General features: G+C 39.2%; 1 protein-coding gene across 4 annotated transcripts in view; it reads left to right on the top strand.

Moving 5' to 3' along the window:
* The window catches only part of otog (otogelin), a 143,086-nt gene extending 137,262 nt beyond the window's left edge, over positions 1–5,824 (top strand). For 3 of the 4 annotated variants that reach the window (XM_061975031.2, XM_061975030.2, XM_061975032.2), the window contains 2 exons: positions 3,012–3,091; positions 5,240–5,824. In XM_061975031.2, the coding sequence (XP_061831015.1) occupies positions 3,012–3,091; positions 5,240–5,440 (281 nt within the window). In that variant the 3' untranslated portion in view covers positions 5,441–5,824. Of the gene's footprint in view, positions 1–3,011; positions 3,092–5,239 lie in introns of those variants that run through there. The other variant, XR_009816807.1, reaches the window with a different exon arrangement.
* The last annotated feature ends 15,348 nt before the right edge of the window (positions 5,825–21,172 follow it).

Genomic DNA, 21,172 nt, shown 5'->3' with positions numbered 1-21,172 from the left:
AACTGCCGCATACCTCGTGTCAAGCCACTGTTGACCAAGAAACAGCGCGAAAAGCGTCTCACCTGGGCTAAGGAAAAAAAGAGCTGGACTGCTGCTGAGTGGTCCAAAGTCATGTTTTCTGACGAAAGCAAATTTTGCATTTCCTTTGGAAATCGAGGTCCCAGAGTCTGGAGGAAGACAGGAGAGGCACAGGATCCACGTTGCCTGAAGTCTAGTGTAAAGTTTCCACCATCAGTGATGGTTTGGGGTGCCATGTCATCTGCTGGTGTCGGTCCACTCTGTTTCCTGAGATCCAGGGTCAACGCAGCCGTCTACCAGCAAGTTTTAGAGCACTTCATGCTTCCTGCTGCTGACCTGCTCTATGGAGATGGAGATTTCAAGTTCCAACAGGACTTGGCGCCTGCACACAGCGCAAAATCTACCCGTGCCTGGTTTACGGACCATGGTATTTCTGTTCTAAATTGGCCCGCCAACTCCCCTGACCTTAGCCCCATAGAAAATCTGTGGGGTATTGTGAAAAGGAAGATGCAGAATGCCAGGCCCAAAAACGCAGAAGAGTTGAAGGCCACTATCAGAGCAACCTGGGCTCTCATAACACCTGAGCAGTGCCAGAAACTCATCGACTCCATGCCACGCCGCATTAACGCAGTAATTGAGGCAAAAGGAGCTCCAACCAAGTATTGAGTATTGTACATGCTCATATTTTTCATTTTCATACTTTTCAGTTGGCCAACATTTCTAAAAATCCCTTTTTTGTATTAGCCTTAAGTAATATTCTAATTTTGTGACACACGGAATTTTGGATTTTCATTTGTTGCCACTTCAAATCATCAAAATTAAATGAAATAAACATTTGAATGCATCAGTCTGTGTGCAATGAATAAATATAATGTACAAGTTACACCTTTTGAATGCAATTACTGAAATAAATCAAGTTTTTCAAAATATTCTAATTTACTGGCTTTTACCTGTAAGTGCGGAAACAGTGGTGTTCGTGTTGGAGGAGTTGTGAATGAATGAAATATGAAATCCGTACTGCAGTCTGCAGGTGTACCTAATGTTGTGTCCATGCAGTCGTTCACGGCTCCTCCGGCGCGAGCAATGTTGTTTTTGCACTTTTTGGCTTCTTGTTAAGTGACTTTTTTTGGGTGGATTTGGTCTTGCACGTGGAGGGTTTGGGTGTGGGCTTTGTTTGGTGTGGCGCTCCCGTCGGGGGGTGAAGTCTGCGGCGGAGGTGCAATAACCGGCACCAGGAGGCGGGATTATGCGAGCCTCACACAGTGCGTCTTCGCAGCAGTTTTATGATTGCTCAGCACAAGAAATACGTTACACACATACAGTTGTTGACAAAATACACTGTACATTATATACCTCAGCTAACTAAACTATGGAAATGTATAATATAATTCATATAGCAATACGGTCTCACTGCACAGCAGGCCAGCAGTTAGCCGAGTCCGCAATCCATGGTGAGGCACAACTGAGTGACGTGCCTCAACTGGCTGCTGTCTCTTCTCAGTATTTGAACGGCAAATGTGAAAATTCAGCGATTTTGAATAAAAATAATCTAAAACTGGTGAAGTTAAATGGAAAATAACTTTATAGTATAATCACTGGATACATATAACAATTTAATTAATTTTTTTTCTTTTTACATTTTTTTTCTTTCCATGATGGCAGGTGAGGCCCCGCCTCACCTGCCTCTAGTGACCGCACGTCACTGATATATATATATATATATATATATATATATATATAAATAAAATAAATACTTGACTTTCAGTGAATTCTAGCTATATATATATATATATATATATATATATATATATATATATATATATATATATATATATATATATATATATATATATATATATATATATATATGTATTTTATTATATATATATATATATACATATAAATAAGATAAATACTTGAATTTCAGTGTTCATTTATTTACACATATACACACACATAACACTCCTCTCTACTCATTGTTGTATTTGAAAGTGCAATGCTTTGCAGCCAGGAGCACAGCATTTGAAGGAGCATAGGTATGGGCAGTGTAATATTCTGGGTTGGAGTCAATAACCAGGCGAGGTGATGAAGTTACGTCTCTTTACTTCATACTTCAGAACCGACTCCCACACTTGCTGTCATGGTGCGCAATACAACGTAAACCGTTGGCCAACTAAAAAGTAACCACAGAACACTAGTGTTCTGTGGTTACTTTTTGGTTGGCCAAGCGGACGTGACGACAGGCTGTCCTCACGGACCTGGAGAGGGCGTGCCTTAAGTCCGGCTGGAAATCGGGAGAAATTCGGGAGAATGGTTGTCCCGGGAGATTTTCGGGAGAGGCACTGAAATTCGGGAGTCTCCCGTAAAATTCGGGAGGGTTGGCAAGTATGACGGGAGCACTCTTGTATTTTTAGGATATTGCTGCGAAAATGTTTGTCCCGAAGTTTTGAACTGAACCACCAATTGAATAGCCCTCCTCTAGGGTGAGCAGTCTGCTTTCTAAGCACATTCAGTACTTTCAGCACTCTCGCTGTGTCATCATCAGTGAAGCAGCCTTGTGCATACTGTATGTGATGGTTCTCTGGTTTGCGTGTACAATAGTAGTTTCACACCTCTGCTTTTGGACACAGAAATTGGCGGATATATGTGACAGCTAATCTTAACCTGATGAAATTGACATAATGATAGCCTAACATTGAGATGTTAAGATCCTCCAGAGGCAGGTTTTATCAACCAGCACTTGTTTGTATTTTATGGAATCGTCTGAATATTTTTCATTGGCGTCAGGATCCTGACTATTTTTTTTTTATGTTTTCGACCTCCCCTCTTGACTTATGCTTTGACCAATCGCTTGTGCATGACGGATGTCAGTGCTTCTCTTTCCTCTTAATTCGTCTTTGTGACCCGCTGCATCTTCCCTGTGTTTGCTGTGTTTCTACAGAGGTTCTTCTATTCTGTTCTTGTTGAATTATTTTTATTTGGTTTGTAATCAGGCAAAGAAGACGGCAAACCCTGTCAGAAGGTGACAGTCAGGATGACGATCAGGAAGAATGACTGTCGCAGTAACCGGCCGGTATGTTTCATGTGTGGGTCACTCACTCACTCACTCACTCCTCTGGTAATCAATTTAATTTGAAAAATAAATAACAATAAAACTGAACTATTCATCCTATCATATTAAGTCATCATGCTGAGTCAGTGGGATCCCAATTTATTCCAGCAAACAGGAACATTAAAGGACGCTGGGAAACACTTTGATTTATTTTCACATTAAAGAATGCTAAAACCAATCAATTTTAGATCAATATATGCTAATCTATCTGCACAAAACATCTTAGCTTTGTGTTACAGGTGACAAATTAGCAAATCAGTGTGACATCTATGTATATTTATTAATATTGAATTCATTTTCATACTTTTTTAAAGTTTAAAACTGCCGGGGGCCGATAAAACCACGCTACGGTCCCTGGGCCAATTTCCCTGACACAGCCACACACGAAGAAGTTACAGACCTCCATGCTTTTCCAACTTTGTTGTTTGTTTTATCGTGTAGAATGACATTGGAGCACAAGATTATTCAATATGTCTGCAAACTCGACCGATGGATATTACTAGCTATCCCTGGAAAAACTTTTTTTTGATCAAGTATAGGGATCTATTCCATTGCATAGTTAGATTTTCTGCAGGAAGATTTGAGCGCACTGCTCGCTGCACAACAGCCATCTTAGTTTGGTTGACCACCGTTTTTTTCCGGGAAAAATTCACATGTCGGAATACAAGCAATTATTAGTTTTTGACTGTCGAGTCAATGGTTACCAATATAGTTTTGATAGTTTGCTGTGAAAACAGTAGTACCGTATTTTCCGCACCATAAGGCGCCCTGGGTTAAAAGCCGCGCCTTCAATGAACGGCATATTTCAAAACTTTGTCCACCTATAAGCCGCCCGGTGTTGTAAGCCGCATCTAACTGCGCTAAAGGAATGTCAAAAAAACAGTCAGATAGGTCAGTCAAACTTTAATAATATATTAAAAACCAGCGTTCTAACAACTCTGTTCACTCCCAAAATGTACGCAAATGTGCAATCACAAACATACGTATATCAACATGGACAGAGCTGCGTGAAAAAAGCCACCCGGCCTCTTCGCGTAAACTTAAACTTACCTTAACCACTCGCTCATCTTTTCTTCATCCATCCCTTCGAGTTAGCTTTTATGATGACGCCGGCTGGAAAGGTCTCTTTTGGCAAGGTCTTCCTTTTGAATATCACCATGGGTGGAAGTTTCTGGCCATTAGCATGGCAAGCTAGAACCACAGTGAAGGATGACTTCTCATTCCCTGTGGTGCGAATATTCACCGTACGTGCTCCCGTTGTATCCACAGTGCGGTTCACAGGAATATCAGTTGCTGTGAAATAGTAATCCGTGTGCGGATGGAGAGATTGCGTCTTTTCATGAACCGGATCCTTGTCGCTTTGTAGGAGCCATTTTGTGGTCTTTACAGATGTAAACACACAAAGGAAATGAAACGTACGGTGATATCCGCGCGCTTTTTCTTCTTCTACGCGGGCGGGTGGTTGCTTACAGTAGAAGAAGAAGCGCTTCCTGTTCTATGGGGGCGGGTGCTTACCTTGGCGGTTGCTTGCGTAGAAGAAGAAGCGCTTCCTGTTCTACCGGGAAAAAAGATGGCGGCTGTTTACCGAAGTTGCGAGACCTAAACTTTATGAAAATGAATCTTAATATTAATCCATATATAAAGCGCACCGGGTTAAAAGGCGCACTGTCAGCTTTTGAGAAAATTTGTGGTTTTTAGGTGCGGCTAATAGTGCGGAAAATACGGTAATCAATAAATGATCTAATTTTCAAATGCAGCAATGAATCACTATAATGTATGTTATACAGGTCTGTATTCCTCAGACTGCTGTTTCAACAATTGCATTAAAAATAATTAAAACGCCATTGTGAACGATAATATTAATTTGTATTTCTTGTTTTACTCAAACTACAGCAAGTTTAAAAAAAAAAGTGAATAATTCATGCAATAACTCTGTTTAGCATACGTTCATTTTTTTTATGTGGCCTGCCACCAACATTTTTTTTGACATAGTGTATACAGTACATGGATAGCAATAGTGGATGGTGTTAAACTTCTTATAGCCAGTGACAGTGAGCGCCAATTATTTTCTTCACAGCATTTGAAACGGTACTTGTCTCTGCCCTGCAGGTGAACATTGTTTCATGTGACGGGAAGTGTCCGTCTGCCAGCATCTACAACTACAACATCAACACATACGCTCGCTTCTGCAAGTGTTGCCGAGAGATGGGGCTGCAGCGGCGCTCTGTGCAGCTCTATTGCAGCGGCAACTCCACCTGGGTCAGCTACGCCATTCAAGAGCCCACCGACTGCTCCTGCCAGTGGTCCTAGAAATCATGCTGCAAATAACACTCCCCAAAAACACACACACATACGTAAACATATGTTCAGGTCTATCTGGGTGGGCAGAGCTGATAAGTACGATTATCTTTGCTTGCTGCAGTACTGGCCAGGAAGTAATGGCTGCAGTTGTACCTCCCTGGCAGCTGCAAACACACAAAGCACTGTGACATTTGACCTCCGACCTCTCGAGGCTAGTAAGAGACAGATTTACTTTGCAGGGATAGACATAGTCACAAAAAGGACTTACTACAGTAAAGAGCCAAAAAAAACATCACTTGAGTTTTATCTGTGAGAGTCAAGAGACTTCCATTGTGAGCAGTGTGTGCATTTTTTGGGAAATGCATACATTGAATAAAACCACTATTCACATCATTTTTTCACCTATCAGTATCCTTGTCCATTATTTTATCGGACAAGGAAAAAAACTATTATTGCATTGTTAGGCTTTGTTTCACCACTAGTTTTTTTGTACTTTAAAGCAGGAGTCTCAAACAAGCGGCCTGCAGGAACAATAAAGTGTCTCTACTTAACTCAATAGTTAAGTCTAACTGTGGCCTGCGCACCCTAGGCAGCTACACTTAAATATATTATGACAATCTTAAATCCCCACTACAAAGAACACTATATAATAACAGCGCAAACACCAAAATTACAGTGCAATAAACACATTGGGCAACACTAGGTACCTTTCACATTTGAACCAATACAGTACTAAATCCTGGTACCTGGGAATCAATACTGGTACTCAACGGTCCCACTTCTAGGTACCGTATTTAAGTTGCTCCGGAGTATACGTCGCACCGGCCGAAAATGCACAATAAAGACGGAAAAAAACATATATACGTCGCACTGGAGTATAAGTCACATTTTTGGGGGAAATTTATTTGATAAAATCCAACACCAAAAATAGACATTTGAAAGGCAATTTAAAATAAATAAAGAATAGTGAACAACAGGCTGAATAAGTGTACGTTATATGAGGCATAAATAACCAACTGGTATGTTAACGTAACATATTATGGTAAGAGTCATTCAAATAACTATAACATATAGAACATGCTATACGTTTACCAAACAATCTGTCACCGCTGATCGCGAAATCCCATGAAATCTTCTGCCTCGTTGTCGCTCCTGGTAAGCGCCGCTCCCTTTCTTTCTACTGCTCGATCGCCGTTTTCTGCTGCATATTTCACTACGTCCGGCTTGTAATCTGCAGTATATGATTTCCTTTTCGGTGCCATTTTAGTTCAGCCCATCTCAGTTTTTATAAGTTACCGCCAATGTTGATGTGATCCATTTTAATAGCTCCGGCAGTAGCGTATAGCATATAGCAGTTAGCATTCCATGACCCGCAATGCACTTCTGCCATGACCCTCCCCCGCCGAATTCTTATTGGTGACGTGTGTGTGACGATTGCGGACATTTTCTTCGTCGCTCACGGGAATGAGATAAATAATATTATTTGATATTTTACGGTAATGTGTTAATAATTTCACACATAAGTCGCTCCGGCCAAACTATGAAAAAAACGTCGACTTATAGTCCGAAAAATACGGTACTTTTGTGTGTGTGTTGATAAATGTTAATTGTTAAATATAAAACCCAACTTTTAAAAATGAGCTGATGACAAAAACTGTGCTGTCCAGTTGTTACATCTTGTTTTTGTATGACATTTCTTAGTCTCATTGGCAAATATTACATAGTAGACTTTGCATGCAATTCCAAGACGTTTTGATGGCTGCAGTGTGTAGGCTACAGTGGGTTGCTTAGCTAGGAAGTAGTCTTTGCCATAAAGCTGAATGTGCCAGTCTAGTCTGTTGCGCCATTCACAATGTTTGTACTGTAAGGGCTTGATTTACTAAGATCCAAATACCACACGCTGAACTGCATGTGCAATCAATAAAATGGTGTCTTGCGGGTGATCTACTAACACTGGGTGGGCAATTGAAAAGTGGTGCAGACCGCCTTATTTAAATGAGGATATTGCGTGCATTCAGGGCTTTTACCACGAAGACACTTGATCATTTTCTGCACATTTATGTTATCATGCTCCTACCTGTGTGCGATGTATTGAACCAGCAGCACACATTTATAATCTGTAACACCTTTTCGGAATCGCAGTCTTTACGACAGAAACATTTGCACACTGACACTTACCATATTTTCCGGACTATCAGCCGCTACTTTTTTCCTTCGCTTTGGGCCCTGCGGTTTATAACACGGTGCAGCTAATTTAGGGATTTTTCTTTGCTAGCAGCCAAAATGTTTTGTATTCAACAAATAGTTTTCAATACTGACAGAGGCACCGAAACGGTGTGTTATTGTTTGTGCTATGGTGCCATCTTTTGGACAAGTTTGCTCACTGCAGGTGCTGCGAGTTGAAAGTGTTCTCCCTGTTTTAAAGTGAAAGTACCAATGATTGTCACACACACACTAGGTGTGGTGAAATGTGTCCTCTGCGTTTGACCCATCCCCTTGTTCACCCCCTGGGAGGTGAGGGGAGCAGTGGGCAGCAGCGTTTTGTTCCTTGAATCGGAAGTATTCGTACATAGTGTTTCTGCTCAAAAGGATTCTTCATTCATCACTCCAAGCAACGTTTGTAAGTTTTACAATATAACTAATACAATTCATACTTACTAAACTGTCCCTTGTGTGACGTCTGTAGAATTGTTCTAAATCGCCACTTGATACTAACAACGAAATTCGATCGGTGCCTAAAAAGTACCGAATTTAGTACCCATTCCTATGAGACACAACGAGCAACTTCCTTTAGGAAAGCAGACGTGTGGGGAACTCAACACGTCAATATGCAATTTTAACATCCTATTTAATATTTATGATGACTTAAAGGGGATGCAAAACCAACTTTTCTTACCTGTTGCTCCTGAAAAGTCCTGAAAATTTTTAATCGAACCATAAAGGAAGACATGTCGCAAATATTAATTAAAAAAATATATATATATAATTATAAAAATATGCCTTCATTCATTCGAGACGTTTGGAATTCATCACTTTAGTGACATATGACTGGCCCTAACATTCACATGCATCCTCGCAGTTGCCATTGCTAATAAAAAGTAGCGTGTAGTTCTAATTGCTATCTGTCAGTAGACTCAATATGGAAGCGCTGAAAACTACAACATGGTAGCATGGTAGCAAACGCAGTTGAAACAGGCTTGGCCTGGAGGCACAAAAATAAGACCGCCCCAAAAAATAATGGCGATTCTAAAGAGACAGTCAGTAAGTGGCTTAAAGATGGTCTGAAAAACATCATCTATGCAGACTTTTGACCAAATATACACCATTACATGTTATGTAGACCTCAAGGAAGTGTTTTAAATGTAGAAAACAGGACCACTCTAAGGCCTAGCACTGTAGCTGCTGGTAGACATAGTTGGTACATTTTGTAATCATGATTTTTTACGCCCAACCTCTCCCAGACTGAGGTAAGCTGAGTTTGAGAGCCCTGCTTAAAAGAATGTTGTAATACGTAAGTAGGCTTCCAGCTGCCTGATGATATTTAATGGTGAATGAAGGACAAAAGATGAGTGACATTTGTTGTAGTTGTATTTATTCTAAGAGTGTCCCTCTACTGTATCTCCTTGGTGGTCCATCTTAGAAACATTTGAAGGAGATAGTTCCTTTATATTTAGAGATGGGAAATATTCTTTACTATATAAGATTAGCAATAGTGAGTTAGATTTGTATCCAGCTGTACATGGGGCACTTTATTTATTTATGAGAGACTGATAAAGCATGAATATGTGTATCACCTATCCACTACATTTGATTTCATTTATTATATTTGGTTTTAAAGTCTATTTAAAAACATGAAGTGAGCTGGAAAGTTTTGTATGCTAAAATGTTGAATCACATATGTTATAAATATTTCCTTGTTTACTGGGTTTCTGCTATTTCTGGACAATGTGTAGTAAAATATCATTGGTAAACATATTTCTGTCAAAGTCATTTTCTAGCAATTAGGCTATGAATGATCGTCTGAACTTTGATTCATGCAGGTAGAACTGAGAACACAAATGAAAAACCATTCAAGCTAAGATTTAATTATAAATGAGGCACCACTTCATGTAACATAATACCAAAGACCCGACGTGTTTTCACAATAATTGATGATCCAATGCTTCTTATGTGCAATCCTACTCTACCTGTAACTCCTTCATTGCGACCCGGACCCAGTGTAATGAAGCCACATTTTTCTGGCCCGCCACAAATAGATTTGGACCGCCACAATTTGGTGATGCTGTACCTGTTATGTTGCAGGATGAATTGTAACTGCTGTTTAACCTAACTCATTTTAGGAACAAAATGTGGGAGCGTGGTTTGAAGAGATTAAATGCATGTTTTGGAGTAATATGAATGGGAAACAAACTATTCAATATTTTTTTTTGTACAAAACTAGCAGAATTGAATAAACTATTTGACTTTGATTTTTCAAGATTGCATTATGTTTAATGTTTACATTGTATGTTCTGGCTGGGGGTCGAACGATATTTGCTGCAACAAAAAATTGATATTTAAGCACCTACACTACCAGGCATCACAGACACTTCAGTGTGAATTCAACCATATTTATATAGCACTTTCTCTTGAGACACGAAGCGCTTTACACAGTGAAACCTATTATCTGCAATCTTTAAGCTACAGTGTGGGTGGCACTGGGTGCAGGTGGTTGAAGTGTCTTGCCCAAGGACTCAACAGCAGTGACTAGGATAGCAGAAGCGGGGATCGAACCTGGAATCTTCAAGTTGCTGGCTTGGCTACTCTACCAACTGAGCCACTCTGTCCCAGTTCTCCCACACCTTCAGTTCATTTCACTTCATTTCCTTAGCGCAAGTTTTAGTCAACAACATAACCACCTATAAGTGGAGCACTAGACTCCTCTTGTTTGGATATTTGATTTGTCTTACTTAGTTTGTGATTGACACTACAGTGTGGAGTCCAACTCACTCCTATTTTGCATGTGCCTGCTGAGTGCTGACAAATCATTGTCACGTTGGTAAAAATGCATCCCCAGAAAGCCAGTCAATCAATTAAAGTTTATTTATACAGCCCCTTAATTACAAATGTCTCAAAGGGCTGCACAAACCACAATGACATCCTCGGACATCCTCTGATCCCACATCAGGGCAAGTAAAAACTCAACCCAATAGGAACAATGACAAACCTTGGAAGGGACCCCTTGGGTGACTGGTGCAATGGATCTAAATATATATATATATATATATATATATATATATATATATATATATATATATGTATATATATATATATATATTTTATTCATACACTACTCACAAAATGTTAAGGATATCAATTGAATTTCACCTTTAAAGGTTACAGTGTATTTTAGCCACATCCTGAAATATATACCAGAAACCGAAAAACCTTAATTTTTTGTTATGCTTTAATCTCTAAAGGCTTAGTGGCCACATGCGTGGACAGCACCTTTTAGCTCTTATTTCTAAAATTGTGTACACTACTGAATTGGGGTCTTATGTCCGCTTATGTGGACACTTATACTGCCATCTGGTGGTGTCAGACGAGTATAACATACAATGGAATTTGGAAAAAAAAGGTGTAAAAATAAGAATTAGCATGTCACTAAACATGAAGTACACATTTGTGTACTTATGGACTAAGTACATCATATCAAAAGATGATTCTCAGTTTTTATTCTAATATATATAATAATATAATATAAAGATCGATCTACTTTCCCATCCTCATCTATGGTCATGAGCTTTGGGTTATGACCAAAAGGACAAGATCACGGGTACAAGCGGCCGAAATAAGTTTCCTCCGCCGGGTGGCGGGGCTCTCCCTTAGAGATAGGGTGAGAAGCTCTGCCATCTGGGAGGAGCTCAAACTAAAGCCGCTGCTCCTCCACATCGAGAGGAGCCAGATGAGGTGGTTCGGGCATCTGGTCAGGATGCCACCTGAGCGCCTCCCTAAGGAGGTGTTTAGGGCACGTCCGACCGGTAGGAGGCCACGGGGAAGACCCAGGACACGTTGGGAAGACTATGTCTCCCGGCTGGCCTGGGAACGCCTCGGGATCTCCCGGGAAGATCTGGACGAAGTAGCTGGGGAGAGGGAAGTCTGGGCTTCCCTGCTTAGGCTGCTGCCCCCGCGACCCGACCTCGGATAAGCGGAAGAAGATGGATGGATGGATGGATAGGGTCCAATAAGCCCAAATAGCAAACAGAAAAAAAAAGAAGCATGTAAACAAACAGCCTGGGCCTTAAGAGGTTAAAGCAGGAAACTGTATCTATATATATGCATGTATGTATGTATGTATATATATATATATATATATATATATATATATATATATATATATATATATATATATATATACACACATACATACATACATGCATATATATATATATATATATATATATATATATATATATATATATATATATATATACACACATACATACATACATGCATACATATATATATATATATATATATATATATATATATATATATATATATATATATATATATATATATATATATATACATATGTATGTGTGGGAAAAAAAATCACAAGACTATTTCATCTCTACAGGCCTGTTTCATGAGGGGGGGTACCCTCAATCATCAGGAGATTTTAATGGGAGCATTCGCATACCATGGTTTATATAGGGCACCGAGTGGGTGGGTACAGGCTGGCGTAGGGGCGTGGTGATTGGCTCATGTGTTACCTAGGAGGTGTTTCCGTCTATGGCGGCATGTTGTTACAATTTCGCTGCGCTTGTTGAGGGATGACAGGTCTGGACGGTAAATAATAAACAGTTTCTCTTTCAAGCATAGGTTGCATCTTTTATTACCACTATTGTAAGGTGTGCTGGATGCAAGAATTTGCCATGTTATTGAATATTCAACATTATTGTCTTTGAGGTCCCAAATGTGTTTGCTGAGTTCTGTGGTATTTCGCAGGTTTTTGTTCCTGAAAGCGCATATGCCAAATTTTCAAAGAGAACGGCCTACGGATCACGATTGAAGCCAACAAGCAAACCGTCAACTTCCTTGACGTCACCTTCAACCTGAGAAATAACAGCTACCAACCATTCACGAAACCCAACACAACACTCCAATACGTGCACCATGACAGCAACCACCCACCCACCACCACAAAAAGAATACCTACCGGAATCAATAAAAGGCTATCGATGCTGTCATCTAGCAAAGCTGAATTTGACCAAGCAACCCCCCCGTACCAAAAAGCCCTTGATGAAAGCGGATACAATTTCAACCCCCCATACAGCAAAAACGTCTCAACGAACATTGGACACAAATTCCTCAATCTGATTGACAAACACTTTCCCAAAGACAACACCCTAAGAAAAGTATTCAACAAGAACAACATTAAATTGAGCTACAGCTGCATGAACAATATACGACAAATCATCTCAAACCACAACAAAACAATTGCAAATGAGCCGTCGGCCCCCAGACAGAGCGACTCCAAAACCAACAAAGGCTGTAACTGTCGAAAGAAACCTGATTGCCCTCTCAACGGGGGGTGCTTACAAACATCAGTTGTCTACCAATCTAAGGTAATACGCAAGGACATTAACACATCCGACACATATGTAGGATTAACCGAGGGAGAATTCAAAACCAGATGGAACAATCACAAGGCTTCTTTCAGGAACAAAAACCTGCGAAATACCACAGAACTCAGCAAACACATTTGGGACCTCAAAGACAATAATGTTGAATATTCAATAACATGGCAAATTCTTGCATCCAGCACACCTTACAATAGTGGTAATAAAAGATGCAACCTATGCTTGAAAGAGAAACTGTTTATTATTTACCGTCCAGACCTGTCATCCCTCAACAAGCGCAGCGAAATTGTAACAGCATGCCGCCACAGACGGAAACACCTCCTAGGTAACACATGAGCCAATCACCACGCCCCTAGGCCAGCCTGTACCCACCCACTCTGTGCCCTATATAAACCATGGTATGCGAATGCTCCCATTAAAATCTCCTGATGATTGAGGGTACCCCCCCTCATGAAACAGGCCTGTAGAGATGAAATAGTCTTGTGATTTTTTTTCCCACACATACATATATTGCGCTCTACTACGGTATCGAGCACTATTTTTTGGATAACCTTATTAAGACATATATATATATATATATATATATATATATATATATATATATATATATATATATATATATATATATATATATATATATATATATATATATATATATATATATATATATATATACATACATACATACATGCATATATATAGATACAGTATATATATATATATATATATATATATATATATATATATATATATATATATATATATATACTGTATATGAGTGTGTGTGTGGGTGAGTGTTTACGTATGTGTATGTGTGTACACATACGTGTATATATGTGTATATATATGTACATATATATACACACACGCTAAGACATAGTATATACATTATATGTAATGTATATAGTAACAAATATATTTATATATAAATATATATATTTATATAAATATTTATACATATATACACATTTAAATCTATATCTTATATATATATATATATATATATATATATATATATATATATATGTATATATATATATATATATACTGTATATGAGTGTGTGTGTGGGTGAGTGTTTACGTATGTGTATGTGTGTACACATACGTGTATATATGTGTATATATATGTATATATATATACACACACACTAAGACATAGTATATACATTATATGTAATGTATATAGTAACAAATATATTTATATATAAATATATATAGTTATATAAATATTTATACATATATACACATTTAAATCTATATCTTATATATATATATATATATATATATATATATATATATATATATATATATATATATTAGGTAATTGTACTGTAGAAATTGTGAAAAAACGGTGAACTTTACTGAGTTGATTGTCAACATTTTTGCTATTGTGACTTTAGCCTTTCCCTAGCAATTGTTAAGGCTGACAACCAGTTAGCAATATTTTCCCTGCTTGTTTTATTTGAATTAATTCAAGAAATATAGTGACAACAATTGTAATTGTAATATCTTACTTGTTAAATGGGTTTAAAAAAGTCCTTTAATAGGAAAATAATACACTTTTGGAAATGAGCTAGTTTACTATACATGACATATGGCCATTTTGGAGATAGTCACATGACAGCCATGGTTTCTTATACATCCTATACTTCCTATTATAAGAGTACTCACTTATATACTTCACAAGTTCAAGTCAAGCACAAAGCAAAACAGGACGCAACATTTCAAGTATTATTATGAGTTAAATATTAACATCATTGTGTTTGTGTGTGGTGTTATGGCTGGAAGGGTGGTGGCCTTGATGATCTGCTCACAACAGTTGCACACCTGAGTCGCAATGTTTGTGGCATTGATCAGCAAGCAGTGTTGCACACATACGACTATGAAATGAATACATATATACATTCCTTCTGTTTGAATGACTTATTTTCTTAACGCAAATTATTTGGAGCTAAATTATGGCCATAAGTTTTATACTTTAAAACTGAAAAAGTTTCCATGTTGAATTTTGGGAAACATCATCTATGCAAACTTTTGACCAAAGAACCACCATTACATGTTATGTAGACCACAAGGAAATGTTGTGGCCTACACAATGTGTTTTCATCACGGCCCGAGCAGGCAAAGTGCCTGCAAAGGCCTTATTAAAACTGCAATGTTTATTATTATTATTATTATTATTTTTCTGCCACTTTGGGTGTTTTTTGATGCACTTAGCATACATGAAAACTTCCCAAATTTTGCAAGGATGACAGGTAGGGGTCTAATCAAATATTTTAGAGGTCCCGAAACCGGACTTCAAAATTTGGCTCAATAGCGCCCCCTTTAAAGTTAGAAAAATTGAGCCGCATGTCCCAGAATCACATATCGGCACAAAAAGCGCTGGAGACATCTTTCATGACAGGACGAACGAAAAAGTCTCATGAACTCATATGTGAAAACGAACAGGAAGTTGACTACTTTTGGTTTCTGTTTTTTTCTTTTAACAAACTCCTCCGAGGGACTTTTACCAAATGAGTCACGGTTAAAATGACAGTTACTATAGGATCATTTGCGAACACTTTCTGTCTGCGCCAAAAGATGTGGGCGTGGTACGCCGCCAAACTTGGCTCCCATGGTTTTGGGAGCCAATTGCAGAGGTCAAATTTGTCCTCTGCATTTGACCCATCCCCTTGGTCACCCCCTGGGAGGTGAGGGGAGCAGTTAGCAGCAGCGGTGGCTGCGCCCGGTAATTTGACCCATCCCCTTGTTCACCCCCTGGGAGGTGAGGGGAGCAGTGAGCAGCAGCGGTGATTTAACCCCCAATTCCTACCCGAAGTCGTACTTTTAACAAACTCCTTTTAGGGACTTTAACCAATTGAGTCGCGGTTAACATTACAGGTATTAGTCATAGAGGCATACTTGCCAACCTTGAGACCTCCAAATTCGGGAGATGGAGGGTGGGGGTGTTGAGGTGGGGGGGGGGGGGGGGGGGGGGTGTATATAATTTTCAAGTTTCTTATATATATATATATATATATATATTTATATATATATATATATATATATAACTCGTTGGGAGTTTCCTCCTCTCCCAGCTCGCTAGCCTCAATCTGAACCTTGGTATTTACCGTGATGACGGACTGGCAGTGTGTCGCGCCTCGCCAAGGAGCAGCGAGAATACCAAGAAGTGCATATGCCAAATTTTCAAAGAGAACGGCCTACGGATCACGATTGAAGCCAACAAACAAACCGTCAACTTCCTTGATGTCACTTTCAACCTGAGAAATAACAGCTACCAACCATTCACGAAACCCAACACAACACTCCAATACGTGCACCATGACAGCAACCACCCACCCACCACCACGAAAAGAATACCTACCGGAATCAATAAAAGGCTATCGATGCTGTCATCTAGCAAAGCTGAATTTGACCAAGCAACCCCCCCGTACCAAAAAGCCCTTGATGAAAGCGGATACAATTTCACCCTCACCTATGAACCCACACCAGGAAACCAGCCAAAAAAGGACAGAAAACGGAACGACATCATCTGGTACAACCCCCCATACAGCAAAAACGTCTCAACGAACATTGGACACAAATTCCTCAATCTGATTGACAAACACTTTCCCAAAGACAACACCCTAAGAAAAGTATTCAACAAGAACAACATTAAATTGAGCTACAGCTGCATGAACAATATACGACAAATCATCTCAAACCACAACAAAACAATTGCAAATGAGCCGTCGGCCCTCAGACAGAGCGACTCCAAAACCAACAAAGGATGTAATTGTCGAAAGAAACCTGATTGCCCTCTCAACGGGGGATGCTTACAAACATCAGTTGTCTACCAATCTAAGGTAATATGCAAGGACATTAACACATCCGACACATATGTAGGATTAACCGAGGGAGAGTTCAAAACCAGATGGAACAATCACAAGGCTTCTTTCAGGAACAAAAACCTGCGAAATACCACAGAACTCAGCAAACACATTTGGGACCTCAAAGACAATAATGTTGAATATTCAATAACATGGCAAATTCTTGCATCCAGCACACCTTACAATAGTGGTAATAAAAGATGCAACCTATGCTTGAAAGAGAAACTGTTTATTATTTACCGTCCAGACCTGTCATCCCTCAACAAGCGCAGCGAAATTGTAACAACATGCCGCCATAGACGGAAACACCTCCTAGGTAACACATGAGCCAATCACCACGCCCCTAGACCAGCCTGTACCCACCCACTCTGTGCCCTATATAAACCATGGTATGTGAATGCTTCCATTAAAATCTCCTGATGATTGAGGGTACCCCCCCTCATGAAACAGGCCTGTAGAGATGAAATAGTCTTGTGATTTTTTCCCCACACATACATATATATATATATATATATATATATATATATATATATATATATATATATATATATATATATATATATATATATATATATATATATATATATATATATATACGTTCATGAATGAGTACATCCGTTCGGCCACCGTGTTCAATGGAGAAGTCTGATCTATAACATGTGCAGGCAGCGTACATCTTCCCCTTCGAGCTGTCCTGGATGAACTGAAATGATTTTTTCCAATCATTTTGGAACTTGCAAGCGTACTTCTTTTTCTTACTCGTCGTTGCCATGTCTCTTCTTCGTTCTTCTGCTTCGTCTATGTTACGTTTTTAGACATTACTACTCGCCGTAGTTTTGAAGCAATGCATGATGGGAATCTGGATGTTGTGTGTCAGTGTATTAACGTGCCGGCTGGAATAAACACACGCTGAGAAATAGCTCCGTGCCTGCCTACTTTATGGCTTATAGATAAACCTATGGATAACGGAGACATATATAATAGTCTCCTTTTCAGGTGAGAGAGGACATGAAAGGCCCGCCCCCAATATTGTTGTCCGGGTGGAAATCGGGAGAAATTTGGGAGAATGGTTGTCGCGGGAGATTTTCGGGAGGGGCACTGAAATTCGGGAGTCTCCCGGGAAAATCGGGAGGGTTGGCAATAGGGCTGCGAATCTTTGGGTGTCCCACCATTCGATTCAATATCGATTCTTGGGGTCACGATTCGAGTGATATCCATCCTGCAATGGCGCCCGATAATACACCTGCTGTGATCCTGTTTTTATGTTTTTATGTTTTTATTAATTCTATTTTAATTATTTATTTTTTATCGTGTTCTGTTTGTGTTGTGTTGTGTTTGCTCGGTACTCGTTTGATCTTTTAACCTGCTCATTGTACAGCACTTTGGCTACCCCTGTGGTCAATTTGAAATGTGCTCTATAAATAAAGTTGATTTGATTTGATTTGATTTGATTCAAAATTGATTTTTTTCGATTCAACGCGATTCTCGATTCAAAAACGATATTTTCCCGATTCAAAAGGATTGTCTATTCAGTCAATACATAGGATTTCAGCAGGATCTACCCCAGTCTGCTGATATGCAAGCAGAGTAAAAAGCTTTTATAATTGTAAAGGACAATGTTTTATCAACTGATTGCAATAATGTACATTTGTTTGAACTATTAAATGAACCAATAATATGACTTATTTTATCTTTGTGAAAATATTGGACACAGTGTGTTGTCAAGCTTAGGAGATGCGATGCAAGTGTAAGCCACTGTGACACTATTGTTCTTTTTTTAAATTTTTATAAATGTCTAATGATAATGTTAATGAGGGATTTTTAATCACTGCTATGTTGAAATTGTAACTAATATTGATACTGTTGTTGATAATATTCATTTTTGTTTCACTACTTTTGGTTTGTTCTGTGTCGTGTTTGTGTCTCCTCTCAATTGCTCTGTTTATTGCAGTTCTGAGTGTTGCTGGGTCGGGTTTGGTTTTGGAATTGGATTGCATTGTTATGGTATTGCTGTGTATTGTTTTGTTGGATTGATTAATTAAAAAAATAAAAAAATAAAAAAATAAATTACAAAAATTAAAAAATAATAAAAATAATAAAAATAATAAAAATAATAAAAAATAATAAAAAATAAAAAATAGTTTTTTAAAAAATGAGAATCGATTCTGAATCGCACAATGTGAAAATCGCAATTCGAATTCGAATCGATTTTTTCCCACACCCCTAGTTGGCAAGTATGCATAGAGGTGATGATGAATTGCGAACAGATTTTGCCTACGCCATAAAATGTGGGCGTGGCCTTGCGCCAAAGTTGCCTCCCATGGCTTTTGGTCATTTTACACGAAACATTAAAAAGTCAGCTCCACTAACTTAGATCCTGTTCCCAATAGGTAGAAATGATGATGATGACACCCTGAAGTGCCCCATGTGTTCATATCTACTCGTAGTGGGCGGGGCCTGGCGGCAAAAACTGAGCCACGCCATCATCAATGTAACTGTCATTTCTGCACTTAAGGTGATCGGATATCAATACTAAACTGATGTGGATGATCAATTGTTGCAGTTTACTCGGCTCTCCACAAGCTCAGATCTTTGTCATAATTGGTAGAAATGATGATGATGACACCTTGCAGTGGGCGGAGCCTGAAGGCGAAATCTGCCCCACGCTATTACCAATCAAACTGTCATTACTTCACTTCAGATGATCGGATCTTCTTCCAAACTGACATTGGGCTTTAAGGTCAGAGTCTAGCCATGCCTAGACTTTAATACCGACCCTCACAACGCCCCCTTGTGGCGAAAAATTATAACTGTCATAACTTCCTTCCATATGCTCCGATCTTCCAGAAATGTTTGATGGTGGACCACAGTAATGGGTGGGCTGCAATTGCACTGCTGCAGTGGTAAATAAATCAATGATAAATGGGTTATACATTTATAGCGCTTTTCTACCTTCAAGGTACTCAAAGCGCTTTTGACAGTATTTCCACATTTACCCATTTATTCACACACTGATGGCGGGAGCTGGTGCCAATATTGCCCCCTTGTGGTGGAAAATCATAACAGCCATCATTTCTTATGACATGCTCCGATTTTCCTGAAATTGTTGATGGTTGGTTGTGGTGTAGGGTACGACTTAACTGTACGAAAAGTGTGGCAAATGTATTGCCCCCTGGTAGTGAACTACTATAACAGTCTTAACTTCCTTACACATGCTCACGTAACAGCGTCAATATTGCAGTGCCTTTGTCGCCCTCTTTTGGTGATTAATTAAAACTGTCATAACTTCCTTCCACATGCTCCAATCTTCCTGAATTTGTTTTGGTGGGTCGGGTGTTGGTCGGGATGCATCTGCATTACTACTGCGGCACCTACAGTACATCACCCCAAGGTGGTGGAAAATGATTACAGTCATAACTTCCTCCCACACTCTCCAATATTCCTGAAACCTTTCATGGTGGTTCGCGGTGTAGGGTGGGACACAACTGCATTTTTACTGTGACACCTTTATCGCCCCCTTGTGGTGAAAAATTATAACTGTCATAACTTCCGTCCACATGTTCCAATCTTACTGAATTTTTTATGGTGGGTTCAAGAGTCGGGTGGGACCTAACGGAATGACTACTGCACTGCCTTTATCGCCCCCTTGTGGTAAAAAATTATACCTTTTAACTTCCGTCCACATGCTTCAATCTTACGGGATTTTTTGATGTTGAGTCAGGTTGTTGTGTGGGATGCATTAGCAGAACTACTACGGTGCGATTATTGCCCCCTAGTGGTGAAAATATATAACTCTCTTCCTTCCAAATGTTCCAATTTTCCCAACATTTTTTATGGTGGGTCGGGGTGTTGTGTGGGACTCAAATGCATAACTACTACGGCACCTTTATTGCACCGTAGTGGTGAAAAGGTATAACTCTCATAACTTTCATCTACATGCTCCTACTTTCCCGAAATTTTTTATGGTGGGTCCGGGAGTCGGTTAGGACCTAACGGCATGACTACTACTCTGCCTTTATCGCCCCCTTGTGCTAAAAATGTACAACTCTCACAACTTCCGTCCACATGATTCAATCTTCCCGAAATGTTTTATGTTGAGTCAGGTTGTTGTGTGGGACACATCTGCATTACTACTACAGCACGATTTTCGCCCCCCAGTGATGAAAAAAATATAACTCTTATAACTTCCTTCCAAATGTTCCAATCTTACTGAATTTTATTTTATTGTGGGTTGGGTTGTTGGGTGG

The sequence above is a fragment of the Nerophis lumbriciformis genome, linkage group LG15, assembly GCF_033978685.3.
Source record: "Nerophis lumbriciformis linkage group LG15, RoL_Nlum_v2.1, whole genome shotgun sequence".
NCBI classification, from domain to species: domain Eukaryota; kingdom Metazoa; phylum Chordata; class Actinopteri; order Syngnathiformes; family Syngnathidae; genus Nerophis; species Nerophis lumbriciformis.
This window is presented reverse-complemented; position numbering and strand designations above follow the sequence as displayed.